At 41.0% G+C, this 18,992-nt stretch overlaps 1 protein-coding gene across 1 annotated transcript in view; it reads right to left on the bottom strand.

Annotated features, from left to right (window-relative positions):
- LOC149258678 (putative chlorophyll(ide) b reductase NYC1, chloroplastic) overlaps positions 1-18,992 on the bottom strand; it is a 175,015-nt gene that overhangs the window by 26,038 nt on the left and 129,985 nt on the right. Inside the window, exons 7-9 of the mRNA XM_089415712.1 lie at positions 17,753-17,892; positions 17,471-17,593; positions 16,946-17,138 (exon numbers count right to left, since the gene is read on the bottom strand). Coding sequence (XP_089271838.1) covers positions 16,946-17,138; positions 17,471-17,593; positions 17,753-17,892 — 456 coding nt within the window. The remainder of the gene's footprint in view (positions 1-16,945; positions 17,139-17,470; positions 17,594-17,752; positions 17,893-18,992) is intronic.

Below are 18,992 nucleotides of genomic sequence, written 5' to 3'. Positions count from 1 at the left end.
AGACCCATGAGACCTAGTTTTGTGCCCCAAACCCACATTTGGGGTCTACAAGATGATTTTCAAAGAGGTCTACGGGCCAACCCCTAGATGATGATTTTAGAGCCCCTCAACACTTGTCATGGCACTTGATGAGCTCAACGCTTGCCCTAAGCAAGCCTATGTTGGCATGATGTCATCATTTTGACTTGCATTTATGGAGATAAATCTAAGTTCACAAAGGCTACTAGGTCAATGTATGACTTAGGCTTATGTTGCACATTATTTTAGGATTATTTAGGGGCTTATAGGTATATAACATTTCGACCTCCTCATATAAGCAAAGGAGAGTCTTATTTGTAGAGAATCATCATCACATTGGAATTTTGGCCTCGTTAAAGGAACTCACACTTGCTCTCTTATGGATTTTTGGAGGTCTTTGGATGCATTTTCATGTTTGGAGCTGATTTTGGATATTCTTTGGAGTTATTTTTTGGTCTAATGGATGGAAATATTGCATGTTATCTTGTAGTTGTACTTTCTTGTTGAATATCTATTTCTTAAATGTCTAATGTATGGAATTATTGATTCTAGGTTTTGTTAATTGTGCCCTAATTTATTGAAGATCAATTTTGATTGCTATCTAGATGAATATTGCATGCATTACTCACACATAACATGTGATGAATTGTCCTAATGGTGAACTCCTAGTAGCTCTCCCATAAATCCCCATTTTTCCATTAAGTGGGTAAGTGCTAGAAATTTGATTGCTAAGGCATCAAATTTCGGCCTCCTTGGGAACAAATTTTGCTAATCTTTATCATCCTAAACTCCATATTCCCAAGGGACAAGGCACTAATCCAACTTTTTGGTGATCATTCTTAAATTTTCTCCATATTTTCTCTCTCTCAAATTTAGCCCTTTCAAGGCTAAGTTAGGAAACTAGGGCTTGGTGTGAATCCCTAGGCAAGAGGAATTTTGGTGGTTGGAGAACCTAAACATCAAGAGGATAGTATTTTCCACTAAATCTATCATTTTGGTGGGCATCCACTTCAATTTCATCCATAAATTTCCTTGCCCTAGTTGTTTGCCTAAGAGGGAAACCCTAGTTTTCCTTCCTTCAACTTAAGGGTTTCATTGAAGGTTTCATGAGCCTTGGCATAGCTAGCATACATTGTAAGAAACCTTTTATCCTAGCCTTGACCTCGAGTAGCTCCAACACTTGTCAAATTTATCAAACCCTAGGTCTCATACCCTTATTTCTAGGTCTCTTCATAGAAAGTGAATTGCTTACTTGTGAAGCCTTTGACCTAAATTGTGTATTTCTTGAAGACTTCCTAGTGAGATCATTTCATACATTAACCCTAGAATACCTAATATAAGTGATCTCTTTCTTACCAGGACTCCTCCCATCGGTGAAAGTCTACAAAGAGCAGGGGCTTTTGGTTGTGATGATAGTGGGCCACTACCCCATTGTTGCTTCTTGGTCTAGTTTACACCTTGTAGGACTTCCCGCTCCAAGGCCTGCTAGATTTTGCAGCAACATTTTTGGTGTTGTTTCCAAGGACGTGAAGTGTGTGTCTTGTTTCCATATGACAATAAAAATCCTTATTTGGTGACTCCATTGGAAGAACGAAACCCTTGTTCTTCATTGAACTCCAACTTCAATGCTTGTAGGATGAAGCAAGCATCTCTTAAGGCATCTTAAAATTCACCCTGATGACCTTGCATTTGGTTATTACGCAAATTTCAAAGCAATCGATTCTTGGGATTTGGAAGAGTCATACCAAACTTTGGATGTCACATGGATCCCTGGATATCCAAATAAATTTGACTGGAACTATATGGGAGGTTTACCCAAGTTTGATGGGAATCCATCCTCAGCAGCTAGTCATATAGCAAAGTTCACTAAGCATGCCTCAAAGTTTAAGTTGGTGCATGAGGATGTTCTTATCGGTTTGTTTATCATCTCTACTAGATATAAACATAGTGGTTGGCTTGATAAATCATGTGAAACTAGAAGCATCTCGTCTTTTGCTGAATTAATGGTAAAGTTTCTGAAGTATAATGGATCGAATTTTCAGTATAAGGAGGAAGCCACCAATGAGGTGTCCATGTGGCCAAAATGAAACCTTACAATCATCATACCATGTCCACGATACTATGAACCTTAATACAAAACTTCCAAGTATAATTTCCTATGGCATGCAATGATGAAAATATATTGAAATATTAAAACATGACCACATGTAATCATACAAATTTAACAAAAAAATGTCTCATGTAGCATCATTTTAAATACCACTATAAAATCACAAGAATAGGGGCTTGGAGATATGTTAATTTTAGGCAACAATGGTATGTTCTATGCTTTAGAGCAATTTTACTTCAATTTCTTTATTAGCCCAGTATCAATATTCAGATTAGTAATCACATCAACATGATAGTAAAATGCAGATAGAACATAAACATAAACAGTAGAAGACAAGCCAAGACAAGAGGACACAAGATGTGGCACCAGCCAGGGACAAACCCCAATGTGGGGAAACCCTTGATCAAATCTTCTTTTAGTCTTCAATAGTTTAGCAAAGAGAGATAGTACAATTTACAAATCTGATAATTTATAACAATAGCAAAAGAGCCCTAACCAGAAAAGTCAATGCTGGTCAACAGGGCAGATTTGACCCTCAGCAAATCGGTCAACTTCAGTCAACTTCGGCCTCCAAACAACAAGATAAAACAACCCTCAAAATAGTCAAATTCAGCCTAGTCAAACTCTGGTCACACATCCCACCTGAAGTTAGCCCTAGCTGCAGTCAACGCTGGTCAACGTTTAGCCTCAATTTCTGTGCCTAGAAATGTGGCTTGCCCAAACAGAGATAGCCCTCACAAAAATACAATCAAAGGAGGTCAACGCATGTTGGTCAACACTTGGTCAAATTATCTAGAAATTTGGTCTCTTGGAATTTCGACCTCTTGAAATTTCGCTCTCCTGAAATTTCAGACGTGTGGAGAGAGAGAGAGGGAAGTGTGAAGATGAGTAGTGTCCAGAACCAAATGAGGCTAAGTCACCTTCTATTTATATGCAACATTGAGGATGAATAGACGTGACTATTGGGCTTCTGAGCCTACATAAGTTTGAAGGCCGACCTTGATATTTTGACCATAATCAAAACAAATTCATAATTTCATTTGTACATGTCAGAATCGGATGATCTTTAGATCAATCCTACACCTCTTGGAGAGGAATCCAAGAAAAATATCAGTTGTCATCAATAAGATGACCCATGTGGAGTTTGGCCCTAGTTGCCAATTTTAACACTCCCTCCCAACTAGGGAGAACTCTATCTGCCAATCTGTACTATCTCTGCCATCAATGCACTGTCTGCTCTGCTGAACTATGAAGAAGAAGAAGTGATCGAGAATGTATCATACCATTCTCTACTAACTCGAAGTTAGTCCCAATCAAAGGAGAGTGCGTCATACCACTCTTACTGACCCGAAGTCAGTCCCAATCAAAAGAGAGTGTCTCATACCACTCTTACTGACCCGAAGTCAGTTCCAATCAAAAGAGAGTGTCTCATACCACTCTTACTAACCCGAAGTCAGTTCCAATTGATCCCAGATCAATATCAGTCATCCTAGCATAGGGAGTATGGTAGTACACGATGCATCCATCGGTAGTACTATGGTCTCTATCCTCATTTCCCTACTCATTGGCCAGATGAGAGGTACTTCCCATGAGTCCCAGACTACATGGGTAGGATGTCTCAGCAGGAGAAGGATGAACCACTCATCCTGCCTACATGTCGCCAAGGGGTATCGCAGGGGAAGGCTAAACCACTCACCTTGTACACAACAAACCACTAGGGGAAGGCTGAACCACTCACCCTATGGTTGCTCATCGCTCCAAGAAGTACCCCAAGCCCCCCGGAGCTCCCAGAGCTCAATGTCCATCTCATACAGGACCCTCATAAGAGGGTCTCTCCACGACTCCAAGTCGTTCTCGGAAGGCCAAGAACTTGACCTTCCCCAGGGGCTTTGTCAAAATATCGATGACCTACTCATCAGTCCCAATGTGATGGAGCCTTATTGCTCCTCGTTGTACCATATCCCGAATAAAGTGGTACCTGATATCTATATGCTTGGAGCGATCATGAAACACGGGATTCTCTGATAATTGGATCCCACTTTGGTTGTCGCAGAGGATCACGGTGGTATCCAACACATGTCCAAATAGCTCACTAAAGAGCTTCCTCAACCAGACAACTTCACAGGAGGCCATACTAACATCTATGTATTCGGCCTCCACAGTGCTCAAGGCAACCGATTTTTGCTTCCTGCTCATCCAAGATATCAAAGCAAAACCCAAAGAAAAATAGCATCCAAAAGTGCTCTTGCGATCCACCACATTGCCAGCCCAATCAGCATCAGAATAACCATGCAGCCTCACATCTCCGACAGTGTATCTCAATCCATGAGTGATTGTGCCCTGAAGATATCTCAGAATATTCTTGGCACTAATCCAATGTATATGATGAGGCTCAACCATATATTGGCTCAATGTGTTAACTGCAAAACATACGTCCAGATGGGAGTTCACCAAGAACACCAGTGCTCCTATGAGTTGACGATACTCAGAAGCATTTCCTAATTAAGGTCCAGCAGCACTACCACATAACTTCTTAAAGTTAAGTTCCATCGGAGTAGTCACAGGGTTGCAGTCCACCATCCCAAATCTTTCCAATATCTTCACAACATATTTTCCTTGAGAGAGGAAAATTTCCCCTGGCTTTTGCTAGACCTCCAACCCTAGGAAATAGTGCATTGGTCCCAGGTCCTTCATCTCAAATTTAGAAGCCAACTCCCTCTTACATTTGTGAATGAGAGGGTCTACACTTCTGTCAACTCCATGCTTGATTTTGTAGAGTGACTTAAAGGTGACACCCGATTTGTCCTGGGGTCTAGGGACCACATCCCAGACATCATTCTTCATAATTGACTCGTATTCTTCATTCATAGCATCCTTCCATACTTTATGCTTCACAGCTTCTTCAAATGATGAAGGATCATTTTGAATGATAGTGCTCATGGCAGTCAAATATCCTTGATAAATGTTCGGCTTCTTGCTTTCACGGAAAGTCCCCCTTGGTGCAATGTGTCTCTCGGCATCTTTGAGTGTCTCCCTAAACCATGAGGGTCTCCTTGGAGGAGGAGGGCTCTTGAGGAGGAGGATCAATAGGATCCATAGGTTTGTCAACATCAGGCATCGTTTCGTCTTCTTTTGCACCCTGATTTCCGATGTCAACTTCTTTGTCCTTCCTTAGGATAGGAAGGTTGTTAATCTTCCTGAGGGCCATATCTTCATCGAAGGTGACATCATGACTTATCTCAACTTCCTTTTGACCAGCCACATAAATTCTATATCCCTTAGAATTTTCACTATAGCCCACAAAGATTCCTTTCTTCCCAGATGCACCCAATTTGCTTCTTTTCTCTTTTGGCACATGAAAATATACAGGACTTCCAAAAATTCTAAAATGAGAGACATTGGGTTTCTTACTAGTGAACATTTCTTCGAGAGTCTTGGAGTCCAATGCTTGATGAGGGCATCAGTTTTGAACATACACGACGGTATTTGCAGCTTCAACCCATAGGAACTTCGGAAGGCCTTGATCATGAAGCATGGCACGAACTGCTTCTACAATAGAGCGATTCTTCCTTTCAGACATACCATTCTGCTCAAGAGTGTATGGCACTGTAGTCTCCCTCTTAATGCCAACTTCTCTATAATAATCCTGGAATTCATTGGATTCGTACTCAGTCCCATTATCAATCCTTAATATCTTGATTTTCTTCTCGGATTGGTTTTCAATCAAGGCCTCGAAACCAGGTGAACACTTCATCCTTCTTCTTCAAGAAGTAGATCCAGGTCTTGCGAAAATAATCATTCATAAAGGTGAGATAATATAAGTATCCTCCCAAAGAGTTTACGAGCATCATACCAGATATATCGGAGTGGATCAATTGCAATATATCTGTGGTCTTGCTATTACTTGAGGGGAATGGTCCTCTTACAAGTTTTCCTTCGGCACATCTCGGACATACATCTTCATGCTCTACTTTGAACTCAGGCATACCTGTCACCATCTGTCTCACATCGGGTAGGGCCTTATAATGAAGATGGGCAAACCTTCGGTGCCATAGTTCAGATTGTAGAGATGTGTCGCAAGACATGGCTCCCAATGGACTTCTTCCAACTTGATACAAAATGTCAACCCTGAACCCAAGAGTAAAAGCATCTTTAAAATTTCTTTTCCAAAAATGTACCTTTCCATCAATGAATGCCACCTTGAATCCTTTGTCCTCCATGGCTGAAATGGACACCATGTTCTTCTTGAGATCAAGTACATATAATGCTTCTTACAAATGAATAGTTTTACATTGATTCAATTGAAGGGTAATATTCCCTACTCCCTTCACGGAATAGTGGCATCGTCTCCAAGGATGATCTCCAAGTTTGCTTCTTTGTATCCGGTGAAGTGCCTTGAGGCACCACTATCAATCAGCCAATTTCCCAAAGTGTCTGGAGGAGAGGCAGTGGAGAGGGCCGATATAAGATAGTACTCTTTTTGCTTATTGTTAACAACATTTGATTCTTCATACCTGGAGTTCCTTGATTTCTTGGAGGGTCGACCATTTCCTTGATGTCCCGCATTCCTTTTTCCTTTTCCATTGGACCTGCCATTCCTTTGATCGTTGTTGTTGAAGTTGCCCCTGAAATGATTGTGATCATCATCATGCGATGTGTCCCTTCTATTTGGACACTCCCTTTCATAGTGGCTGAACTGATTGCAAACAAAGCACCTGCCCTTCCTTCCTCCCTTAGATCCAGGCTTTCCATGGAAATGAACTTTAGACTCTACATTATTTCTCCTTTTGGCATGAGCAGAGAATGCAGTGGGGTTGATTCTATTAGAAGGCATTTCTTGCTCCACCATTCTTGTTTCTTCTTGAATGCATCTTGACATCAATTCTTCAAACCCTGGAATTCGATCATTGTTGAGGACGGTGGTTCTACATACATACCACTCAGGTTGGAGTCCTCCAAGGATGGTGAAAGTAAGTTCCCTGTCAGGAATGACTTCTCCAATCAAGATTAGATCATTCTTGATCTCAGTAATCCTCAAGAAATAGGATTGAATATCCTCGTCCTTGCCCTTCTTAATATCCTTCAACTTATTCTTGAGAAATAGAATTTGATTAGCATTACTAACCTTGAACATGCCGACCAACCTGTTGTAGATATCCTTGGAGGTCTTCAATTCGGAGATGTAGGTCACTAGATGCTTGTCAATGGAATCCCCAATAAACTTCTTTTCTTTGACTTCAGCCTTGTTGTACTTGGTCTTCGCAGCAGTGGTGCATTTGAAGGAGGTTCAGGAATTTTACCCTGCACATAGTCCATCACTTCTTTTTCTTCCAAGGTCAAATCAAGAGACATCTTCCATCCATGATAGTCAAATTTATCAGGGAGCTTGTCTTTAGCCGAGAAGTAGGATGAGGAACCCATTGAACCTTTTGTCCTTGTCCAACGGTCTTTGGTGATTTCTCTTTCACCCTTGCTTGGGCGTTGTATTTACCTCAACTCTGATACCATGTTAATTTTAGGCAACAATGGTATGTTCTATGCTTTAGAGCAATTTTACTTCAATTTCTTTATTAGCCCAGCATCAATATTCAAATTACCAATCACATCAACATGTTAGTAAAATGCAGATAGAACATAAACATAAACAGTAGAAGACAAGCCAAGACAAGAGGACACAAGATGTGGCACCAGCCAGGGACAAACCCCAATGTGGGGAAACCCTTGAACAAATCTTCTTTTAGTCTTCAATAGTTGAGCAGAGAGAGATAGTACAATTTACAAATCTAATAATTTATAACAGCAGCAAAAGAGCCCTAACTAGAAAAGTCAATGTTGGTCAACAACGCAGATTTGACACTCAGCAAATCGGTCAACTTCAGTCAACTTCGGCCTCCAAACAGCAAGATAAAACAACCCTCAAAACAGTTAAATTCATCCCAATCAAAGTCTGGTCAAATAGCCCACCTGCGGTCAGCCCTAGCTGTAGTCAACGTTCGTCAACAATCAACGTTTAGCCTCGATTTTTGTGCCCAGAAATGCGGTCTGCCCAAACAGAGATAGCCCTCACAAAAACACAGTCAAAGGAGGTCAATGCATGCTGGTCAATGCTTGGTCAAACTGTCCAGAAATTTCGCTTTCCTGAAATTTCGAATGTGTGGAGGGAGAGAAGGAAGTGTGAAGATGAGTGTGTCCAAATGAGGCTAAGTCACCTTCTATTTATATGCAACGTTGAGGATGAATATACGTGATTGTTGGGCTTCTGAGCCTACATAAGTTTGATGGTCGACCTTGACAATTTGACCATAATCAAAATAAATTCATAGCTTCATTTGTACATGTCAGAATCGGATGATCTTTAGATCAATCCTACACCTCTCGGAGAGGAATCCAGGAAAAATATCAGTTGTCATAAATAAGATGACCCATGTGGAGTTTGGCCCTAGTTGCCAATTTTAACGAGATAGCAATTAAGAATAATCAAGTTCATAAGTTAAGTGTTACAACTCAAGTAAACATAAATATAAGGAACTTGCTTGTTGATGCACAAGTAGCTGGTATGGTGTTTAAAATGATTGATGATGCTTCCACTAAAGACAAAAGAATCCACATTGGCATGAGAGAGAACTCACATGATTTTCAACCTCCAACTCAATCAGTCATACATACACATAGTTGCAGATAGAGCTCCAATTGAACAAATCCACATAGGGGGAGCATTTCAATCTAATTACAAGATAGTCAAGAGGGTGTCCAAGGGAAAATGAGTACTTGGTATACCAATGTTGCAAAACTCTTATTTGGGAAGGTTCATTGCTCGAGGCTTCTCTCAAAAAGGAGTGGACTATGACAAGATATTTGCATCGGTTGCTCGATACACCACTATCCAATCTATTATTGTTCTTGCTGCCTCTCAAGGATGGAGCCTACACCAAATGGATGTTAAGCCTGCTTTCTTGCATGGCTTGCTTAAGGAGGAAGTCTACATAGAACAACTCGAGGGGTTCAAAGTACAAGATCGAAGGACACACGTGTGCAGGTTGAGGAAAGCCCTTTATGGGTTGAAGCAAGCCCTAGGGCTTGGTATGAGAGGATTGATAGCTATCTTATGAAGCTAGGATTTATAAGGAGCGAAGCTGACCCTAACCTACATTTCAAGGTTGAAAAAGACAAGCCTCTCATTTTGGTCCTTTATGTGGATTATCTCTTTTTGACAAGTGCAGACCCTCTCATTTATCAATTCAAGAGGGGGTTGGCTTTTGAGTTCGAGATGAAGGACCTAAGTTTGATGCACTACTTCCTAGGCCTCGAGGTCCGGTAAAAGTCAGGTGAGATTTTCCTTTCTCAAGGAAAATACATTGTAAAGTTGCTCGAGAGATGTGGGTGTTGATTTCTGGTAGCATCAGATGTGCTCTAAGTCTCAAAATTTGCAGGGAGGCTTAGACATGTGCATTCTCCAATACCCAGAAATCGTTTTGGGAAATTCCACACGGAGACAGTTTTATTAAAATAATTAATTATTTTTAATGGGACTCTAAGTCTAAACTTTGGAAATTAGAATAATTAATGGGTATCAATCTAAATTGTGGGTGTAACTTCTAAAAGAAAACGAGGATCAAGCCAAAATAATCTAAGCCATTGATTAGAAGTTAATCTGGGTCGTTGGTTGTCCAACAGAAAGATATAAGAGGCTTGAGGAGCACTTGGAGGACACATAGAGAGAGTTCAGAAGTTCGAATTTTTGAAGTAGAGCAGTTGCCAGAGAAAAATTCGAAGTGAGCTTTTGCAGTTAGGGGCAGGGAGTATCCTAAGGGAAATATTTCCTGGTTGGAGAATACTCAGCAGAGAAGGCTGAAGGAGATCCAGCAGTGGCAGTGCAAAGCCAGAGGGGTTGATGCAGAGCTACGCAGGCCCACGCAGAGGCAACACAGAAGCTAAGAGGAAATCTGAAAATCAGCTAAAGGAATCGATTTCAAAAGCCGAAATCTAGGGTGTGAGACCGGGAGGCAGAAATCAAATTTCTTGAGCAAAAGATTGATCAGTTGAAGGGGTGATGCAGTCCCTAGACAGTGTGACACTGGGCTGACGCAGACACTGCGCAGAGGCAGCCAGGGGCTGTTCATTCAATGGCTGGATCAGCCAGGATTTCCAATGATAGTGTGAGGTAATCTCACAGATCTCTCTACCAGTGATATTTTTTGTAACTGGATTGTCGGGAAGGCATCCAGAAATTGTATTCAGAAATTACTATTGCATAATAATAAAACCCTCAGAGTTGTTGCACCATTTTTCCCACATTGGGTTTTTCCGGGGACATTTGTCCAAAAATAATGGTGTCATTGTGTTGTATTTTCCTTCTTACTCAGTTTCTTGTTTCTGCATTATATTTAATTAAGTGAAGGCTACAATGTATGTACTTCGATATTTGGCATAGGAAACTGCAAGTAATTTGTTTAAAGGAATTTAACAAATAGGAGAAATATCATCAGTTGCTGCAGTAGGGATTCTGGGTTTAGGAATTTTCACATGGTATCAGAGCAGTGCAGGTGAAACAAGAAGAACAATGCCGAGAACCCAGATGTGAGCAGAAAAGTAGATCGAAATAGTTGCAGGAGGCCACAATTCGAATCCCCAGAGGGATTGCGTTGTCCAAGCCAGGAGGGCTGAATTTTTGAGGTAGCCTCTCTGAGTGAGTCAACATAGAGGAAGGGCTTGCAAAACGAAATCTTATCGTGACAGAGGGAGCAACGCTAAGCCTCAGCGTGAGGAAGAGCTAGTGGGACGCAGTTTTTTTGCAGGGCATTTTGCTGCGCTGAAAGATGTCAGAAGAGAGAGGAGAAGCACAGTGAGGGGATTTTTCCTTAGTAGACTTCTCGCCAAGAAGTCTGTTTTCTTATTGGCTGAGCAACAGTGGTAAGAAGTAGAGAGGAGTAGTTCGACATTTTTCGTGGCAGAGATGGCAACCAGTGGGCTAAGAGATTAGGACAGGTTGGATGGAGCATCCAACTACATCATCTGGAAGGCAAGGATGTCATTCCTTCTAGATGAGCATTCTCTCAAGACCAACGTGGTGGTTGTGCCTACAGGTCAAGATCCGCTGAAAAAATACCAAGTAGAAATGGTGAAGGCCAAGAGGATGATCCTAGATGGAGTAAAGGATCATGTAGTCTGTCACATCGCTAGCAGAGGGACTAAGGAGATGTGGGATGCCTTGGCAACGCTACATCAAGGATCTTCCAAGCAACAAAAGATGTACTTAGAGCAGAAATTGAGATCTACACAGATGCAGAAGGCGGGACGCATAGATCTATTCCTCACGAAGCTTCAGGAGACCCGGGACGAGTTAGCAACTGTGGGGTCTACACCTCAAGGGTCCGAGTTGGTTAGACTGGCCCTCAATTCTGTCTCAGATGAGTGGCAAGTCTTTGTCCAGAGTATCCTGGGCAGGGCGACTTTGCCAAATTGGGATGAGATGTGGGCAACTCTTAAGCAAGAGGAGCTGAGGAGACACTTGGTCAAGTGTAAGTTGAAACAGCAGCAGTGGGTCGAAGCCCGAGGAGGAGGAAGAGAATGCAGGCCTTGCATCCAAGGGGCAGCAGGAGCAGTGGAGGTGGAAGAAGGACGTCTCGAAGATAAAATGCTTCAGGTGTGGTGAAATGAGTCACTACGCAACACAGTGTCCTCTCAGGAAGAAGGACAAAGATGAGAAGCACGATCCAAAGGTTGCACCCACGAAGATCGAGGAGGAGTTTTCCATGACAATTGAGATACCTCTAGGAGGGAGGTGGGCTGATTTGGAGTTGTAGTTTGAAAGAGCTACAAATGGGCAGGATCCTTGAGGAGCCCACCTCTCGGATCAATTCCTTGCTATGTGAGCCCAGATTAGAACTAGCAGTATGAATCGGTGTCAGTTAGTGCGGAGGAGTGTTGGAGCGACAGATGCAGTGGCTAGAATGCCAAGTTTGAGCAGCGTAGTGCAGAGTTGCAATAGTGTAGGCAGGCACAATGCAGTAGCAGCAACAACACAGTAGCTTCAGAGGGATAGCGTGGGACTAGCAGCAATCAGATCTTCAGCATTGACATGCATCTATGCTGAACACTTGTTCAGTAATTTGGGATGTTTTTTCGTTGCTGATGCAGTAGCAGCAACAGTTTGGAGTGCAGGGGCAATTTGCAGTGTAGGGGCAGTTGGCAGTGGCAGTCCCAATAATAGTACGGGTGTAGAATTAAGAAGGAGTTGCAGTACGGATGCAGTGTTGATAGTGGCAGGGTTAGCAACAATACAGATGTAGCATTTGCGCAGTAGTTGGTGGATAGGATGTCAAACAACAGCAATGCAGAAGGAGATGTTACAGAACAGAATGATGCTTCAGCAGGGTGCATTGCTACAACACATTCCTTGCTGAGAGGGAGTGTTGATTTCAGGTAGCATCGGATGTGCTCTAAGTCTCAAAATTTGCAAGGAAGCTTAGACTCATGCTTTCTCCAATACCAGAAATCGTTTTGGGAAATTCCACCCATAGACAGTTTTATTAAAATAATTAATTATTTTTAATGGGACCCTAAGTCTAAACTTAGGAAATTAGAAAAATTAATGGGTATTAATCTAAACTATGGGTGTAACTTCCAGAAGAAGACAAGGATCAAGCCAAAATAATCTAAGCCATTGATTAGAAGTTAATCTGGGTTGTTAGTTGTCCAACAAAAAGATATAAGAAGAGGCTTGAGGGGCACTTGGACAACACACAGAGAAAGTTCAAAAGATCGAATTTCTGAAGCAGAGCAGCTGTCGGAGAGAAATTCAAAGTGAGCTTTTGCAGTGATGGGCAGGGATAGTATCCAAAGAAAAATCTTTCCCAGTCGGAGAATACTCAACAGAGAAGGCAGAGGGAGATCCAGCAGTGGTAGCATAGAGCTAGAGGGGCTGACGCAGAGCTACGCAAGCCCACGTACGCAGGCTGACACAGAAGCAACGCAGAAGTTGAGAGGAAGTCTGAAAATCAGCTGAAGGAATCGACTGCAGAAGCCGAAATCCGGGGTGTGAAACCATGAGGCAGAAATCGAATTTCCTGAGTAGATCAGCTGAAGAGGTGACGCAGTCCCTAGACAGTGTGACGTTGGGCTAACGCAGACACTGCGCAAAGACAACGCAGACGCAACCAAGGGTTGTTCATTCAGTGACTGGATCAGCCAGGGTTTCCAGTGATAGTGTGAGGTAATCTCACAGATCTCTTTGTTAGTGATATTCTCTATAACTGGATTGTCGGGAAGGCATCCAGAAGTTGTATTCAAAAATTATTGCTGCATAATAATTCAACCCTCAAAGTTGTTGCACCGGTTTTCCCACATTGGGTTTTTCCGGGGATATTTGTCCAAAAATAACTGTGTCATTGTGTTGTATTTTCCTTCTTGCTCAATTTCTTGTTTCCGCATTATATTTAATTAAGTGAAGGCTGCAGTGTATGTGTTTCGATATTTGCCGTAGGAAACTACAAGTAATTTGTTTAAAGGAATTTAACAAATCAAAGAAATATCATCAGTTGCTACAGTAGGGATTCCAGGTTTAGGAATTTTCACAGTGGGATGTTGGATTATAAGTCCGTGTCTACTCCGATGGAACTCAACTTCAAGAAGTTATGTGGAAGTGTTGTTGGGTCCGCATTGGCAAATCCTTCTGAGTATTGACAACTTGTGGGGGCCCTGATGTTCTTGGTAAACTCTCGTCCTGACATATGCTTTGTTGTGAATACGTTGAGTCAATTTATGGTCGAGCCTCATCACAGACACTGGATTGCTACTAAGAATCTCTTGAGATATCTTCGTGGCACAATCAACTATGGGCTGAGATACATTGCTGAGAACTTGAGGCTACATGGATATATCGATTCTCACTGGGATGGCAGTGTGGTGGATCATAAGAGCACATCTGGATGTTGCTTCTCATTAGGGTCTGCTTCAATTTCTTGGATGAGTAGGAAGCAGAAATCAATTGCTCTAAGCACCGTCGAGGCTGAATGCATTGCAACTAGTATGGCCCGTTGTGAAGTTGTTTGGTTGAGGAAGCTCTTTAGTGAACTATATGAGCATGTGTTGGATACCACTGTGATCTACTGCGGCAACCAAAGTGGGATTCGCCTTTCAGAGAATCCTGTGTTCCACGACCGCTCCAAGCACATTGATATCAGGTACCACTTTATGCAGGGTATGGTACAACGGGCAGCAATAAGGCTCCAACACATCACGATTGATGAGCAGGTTGCAGACATCCTCACTAAGCCCTTAGGGAAGGTCAAATTCTTAGCCTTCCGAGAGAGTCTTCCAATAGGAGGGTCCTGCTTGAGTTGGACACTGAGCTCTGGGAGCTCCTGGGGCTTGGGGTAATTCTTGGAGCTATGAGCGACCATAGGGTGGGTGGTTCACCTTCCCCTATTGGTGCGTTGTGTATAGGGTGAGTGGTTCACCTTCCCATGTGATACCCCATGATGGTAGACGTGTGTAGGGTGAGTGGTTCACCTTTCCTTATGATTGACATATGCATAAGATGAGGGGTTCACCTTCTCCTATGGCATATGAGCAGGATGAGTGGTTCACCTTCTCCTGCTAATGCCCTAGCATACATCCTACCCATGTAGTCCGAAACTCATGGGAAGTACTTCTCATCTAGCCAATGAATTGGGAAATGTGGGTAGGGACCATAGCATTAACGATGGACACATCATGTACTACCATACTCCCTATGTCTAGGATGCATGGTGTTCAACAACTTGATATGGGATCAATTGAGGTTTCTACCTTTGGACTAACTTTTGTTAGTGGAGAGTGGTAAGGGCCTTGTGACTCACTCTCGATCAATTCTTCTTCATTATTACATAATGGTTCAACAGAGCAGAGATGAGATGACAGAGATGGTTCATGACAATAAGATGGCATGATGATCGACAGATGGATTGACAGGTGGAATTCTCCTTAGTTGAGAGGGAGTGTTAAAATCAGCAACTAGGGCCAAATTCCACCTCAAGACAATTCATTTGATAGAGATGATGATCACATTAACTTCCTCCTTTCAAGAGGACCAAAATTGATATAAAGATCATCCAATTTGGACAAGCGGAAGTGTAATTCTGAATTTATGCCCACACATGTGCAAATTGTTTAGGTCTGCCTCATCAACATGTAGGCTCAAGAAGCCCAATGGACGTGTCTCTTCACCCACAACGAAATGTATCAAGTGACCTCACACCTCATTTGGCATCATCATCACTTACACATTCTTCTCTCTCCTTCTTGCATTGGTTCATACAGCTATTGGGCAGCTTCTCTCTCTCACACGTGTGACAAGAAGGACGAGATTTCTGGGCTTAGTTGCAGGACCAAAAATTACAGGGAGCAAACCAAGTTTGGCCAATGTTGACCAAGGGTTTATTGACCAGCTTTAACTGTGGTTTTTGGAGGATCTTTTGTCTCTTTAGGCCGCATTTCTGGGCACAGAAATTGAGGGAATCTGGGAAGTTTGACCAGCACTGACTTCAGGGTTGACTGTAGTTTGACCAAAGAAAATTACTGCAGATTTTCTCTCTCCTTTGACCAAGTTTGACAAAATTGTTTTGGGCTGACTTTGACCTCTTGATCAGGTCGTGTTTGATTGAGGAAGGCCGAGCTGTTTTGAGGATGATTTATTGCTGATTTGACAAGCACTGACTTTCTGGTTAGGGCTGAAGTTTGACTGCAGAAATTGACAGGGCTGTTTTGACTTTGAATTGGGCAAGTCAATTTGACTATTGTACTCTCTCTCTGCTGAACATTTTGATATAATAATAAGAAGAATTGATCAAACGGGTTTCCCCACATTGGGGTTTTTCCTTGGCATTCGCCAAATCTGGTGTCCTCTTGTCTTGGCTTGTCTTCTGCATATTGTTTTATGTTCTATCTACTTTTACTGTCAATGTGATTAATGGTTAGTGTGATTGTCACTGGAATCTAAATTGAAATTGCTATTGGGCTGTTTAAGGAACAATGAAGTAATTGCGCTAAGCATAGAACATACCATTGTTAACTAAAATTTAACAAAAATGCATGTCCCATAAAAGTTAAGGAAATCGGAAATGTATTAGTAACCATGAATAAATGTTGGTGTATTATGTATTTAACTATCCGTTTCCCTTGAAGAATTGGGCTTACTCTCATATGCTTTGTTTAGAGGTTATAGGCGAGAACTCTTGAGTCTTGACATGTAGCAAATATAATAAATTTCAATATATACAAAAATAAATATAGGATGATTCCAAGCAGCCTTGATGATGACATTTATCATGCATGAGCCTTTGCAATATATAATATATAGCATGCTATCTAGAGAACATGTTCAAAGTTTGACTTCAAATGAAGGCATAAAAGATCTCATCATAAAACTGGACAGAAACTACTTTTTTTTGAACAATTTCATTATCATTCTCGGGCAAATTTTCTGGCAACGCCTTTCCAAAGGAGATAAATGTATAGCTTGATTAAACAAAGAAGAAATTGATTTGACGATAAGCTTCCCAATCAATGAAATGTTCTAAGAATGAATGGTATTGCACTGTAAAGCTTATTCATGATAAGAAAGAAGAAAAATTCTCATGAATGGATGGACGTCCTAAAATAGTTGTCCGTTTACATAAAACATCAAGATTGAACTAATTCAACAAACACTTATTTCTAATCTGGCCATGCTTTCAAGCTTCTATATCTCTTTGAAGGAAACCTTGTGTCATATAATATTTTTCATGTGAAATAATTATAATCTTGAAGCAAATATTTAACTTCAGACTGGAAATTTACCTTCTCATCAAACCATCGACCTCGCCGGAGCCATGCAGTGACCAGTGCTAGCAATATTCTAGGAGGCGTTAAGTAATTTATTGCTTTCCCAGTGCCTTTCACAGCCCGCATTCTAGGAACCAATGTCCTTGCAACTGTCTCAGGAAGCTCACAAATTATGTTAAACATTTTCTTATTCTGACGTGATGCACCACTGCAAGTGATCAATAAGAACACCAATCATCAAAATGGAGAATTCACAGTTTCAGGTTTCAAGAAGATGCTATGCATTACTGCACACAAAAGTCCATCGGTATGGAAATTTCAACCCATTTAAAACACAAAATGATAGGAAATTTTAACCCATTCAAAACAAAAATGATATTGTTTATACAAATTCTACTCGATGGAAAAATATTGGAAAGAACAAAGCCTTATTCATGAAAGTGATAAAAGTTTTCCACGTAAACTATTAAGAGAGTCATTGAAAATAGCCACAAGGAAAACAAAGCTTTTCTACAAGTTAAAGCCATTGGTTATGCCTACCTCAGAAGCAAATCTGTAAGAACCATGCCAGGAGATGCTGTATGAATCCCTATTTTAGACTTCTTACATTCCTTCAAAAGAGATCCGTTGAGCTGTCTTAATCCACACTTTGTTGAACCGTATCTGTGAAACCATATATGGTAGATAATAGCAATCACAATATGAATATGGATGAAGAAAAATCCCAGATCCAGAGACAGAGAAACATCAAGACCTCAATTCAAATAACAACACTTACGCTAGAGTTGACTCCCCACTGCAATAGTGAAAATTTTAACTTACACTGCATATAAAGGAGTGCTTGAGCCCCCTGAACCTGCACCATCCATGTTAAAAATATGACCTCCTTTTTCCTGCAACTTCATGACCCGCATAGCCTCCTTTGTGCAGATTAAAGAACCAATGAGATTTGTTGACACGATCTGTTTACAATATCAAGGAAAATATGCAGCTCACTCCATTAGCATCAAGATTACGTATAAATCAAAATTTCAGACAAGGGAGAGAACAACATGCAGTAGTACAACATGGCCAAATAAATAGTTCAAAAGTACGGTTTTCATTATAAAAGCAATTATTGTATTTCGAGTAGCTAGGTGCGCTACAATCCAGTATGGTGGAGATGTTGTCATGTGATTTCATGGTACAAAAAGAAAAATAAATTAAATAAAAAATAAATAACTACTTATGTACTATGTACATGACAACATACACCAAGATCTGTCAAACACTGAGAAGGATCAAATTTTTTAAGTTAAATTTTTTTATCATTTAATATGAAAGAATTAATACATGATATGAAATTAATGATAAAAATGTATACACCTAAAGAAATTTGATGGCTCCCGATACTTGCTAGATCAAGATGTAAGATGAATTTACACTAATATGCAGATGTACTCAAATATTTCTGTTTTTAGTGACATCAATTTTTTTCAAATGCATGTCAGAAGATAATTAGATACAAATCTATGTTTTATACATTTATGCATTATAAAAAATCACAAAGATGAAGAGGAACAGCTATACTGTATTTCAAAACTCCTCGGCTACCCTTTTACCAGAAATGGAACCTGGGGTGCCAGGTTCCATTTCTCGCCAAAACGCATCTAAAAGGGGAACTGCATCAGAAGCACTATTTCTGACGTCCATTTTCCATATCAAGGCTAAAACCAAAGGCGTTTCTCACACGCCAGCAGAAATGTTCAAAATATTTAAAATGCTGCCAGAGTCTGTCAGTCTGCTGCCACCATTCAACTTCAACATGAATGGGTTTGTTTAATAAATCTTGTGAGTCTGCTGCTGCTAAGGATCAAGCCATCTTTGCTCATATGCTGCCAGCCCGTATATATATATATATGTAGTCTGTCAATCTGCTGCCACCATTCAAGTTCAACATGAATGAGTTTGTTTCATAAATCTTGTGAGTCTGCTGCTGCTAAGGATCAAGCCATCTTTGCTCATATGCTGCCAGCCCGTGTATATATATATATATATATATATATACTAGTGATACACGTTC

The sequence above is a fragment of the Pinus tabuliformis genome, chromosome 6, assembly GCF_031772625.1.
Source record: "Pinus tabuliformis cultivar Carrire ecotype Pingquan chromosome 6, CPIR1, whole genome shotgun sequence".
NCBI classification, from domain to species: domain Eukaryota; kingdom Viridiplantae; phylum Streptophyta; class Pinopsida; order Pinales; family Pinaceae; genus Pinus; species Pinus tabuliformis.
Note: the sequence above shows the minus strand (reverse complement) of the source record. Positions and strands in the feature narration are given on the sequence as shown.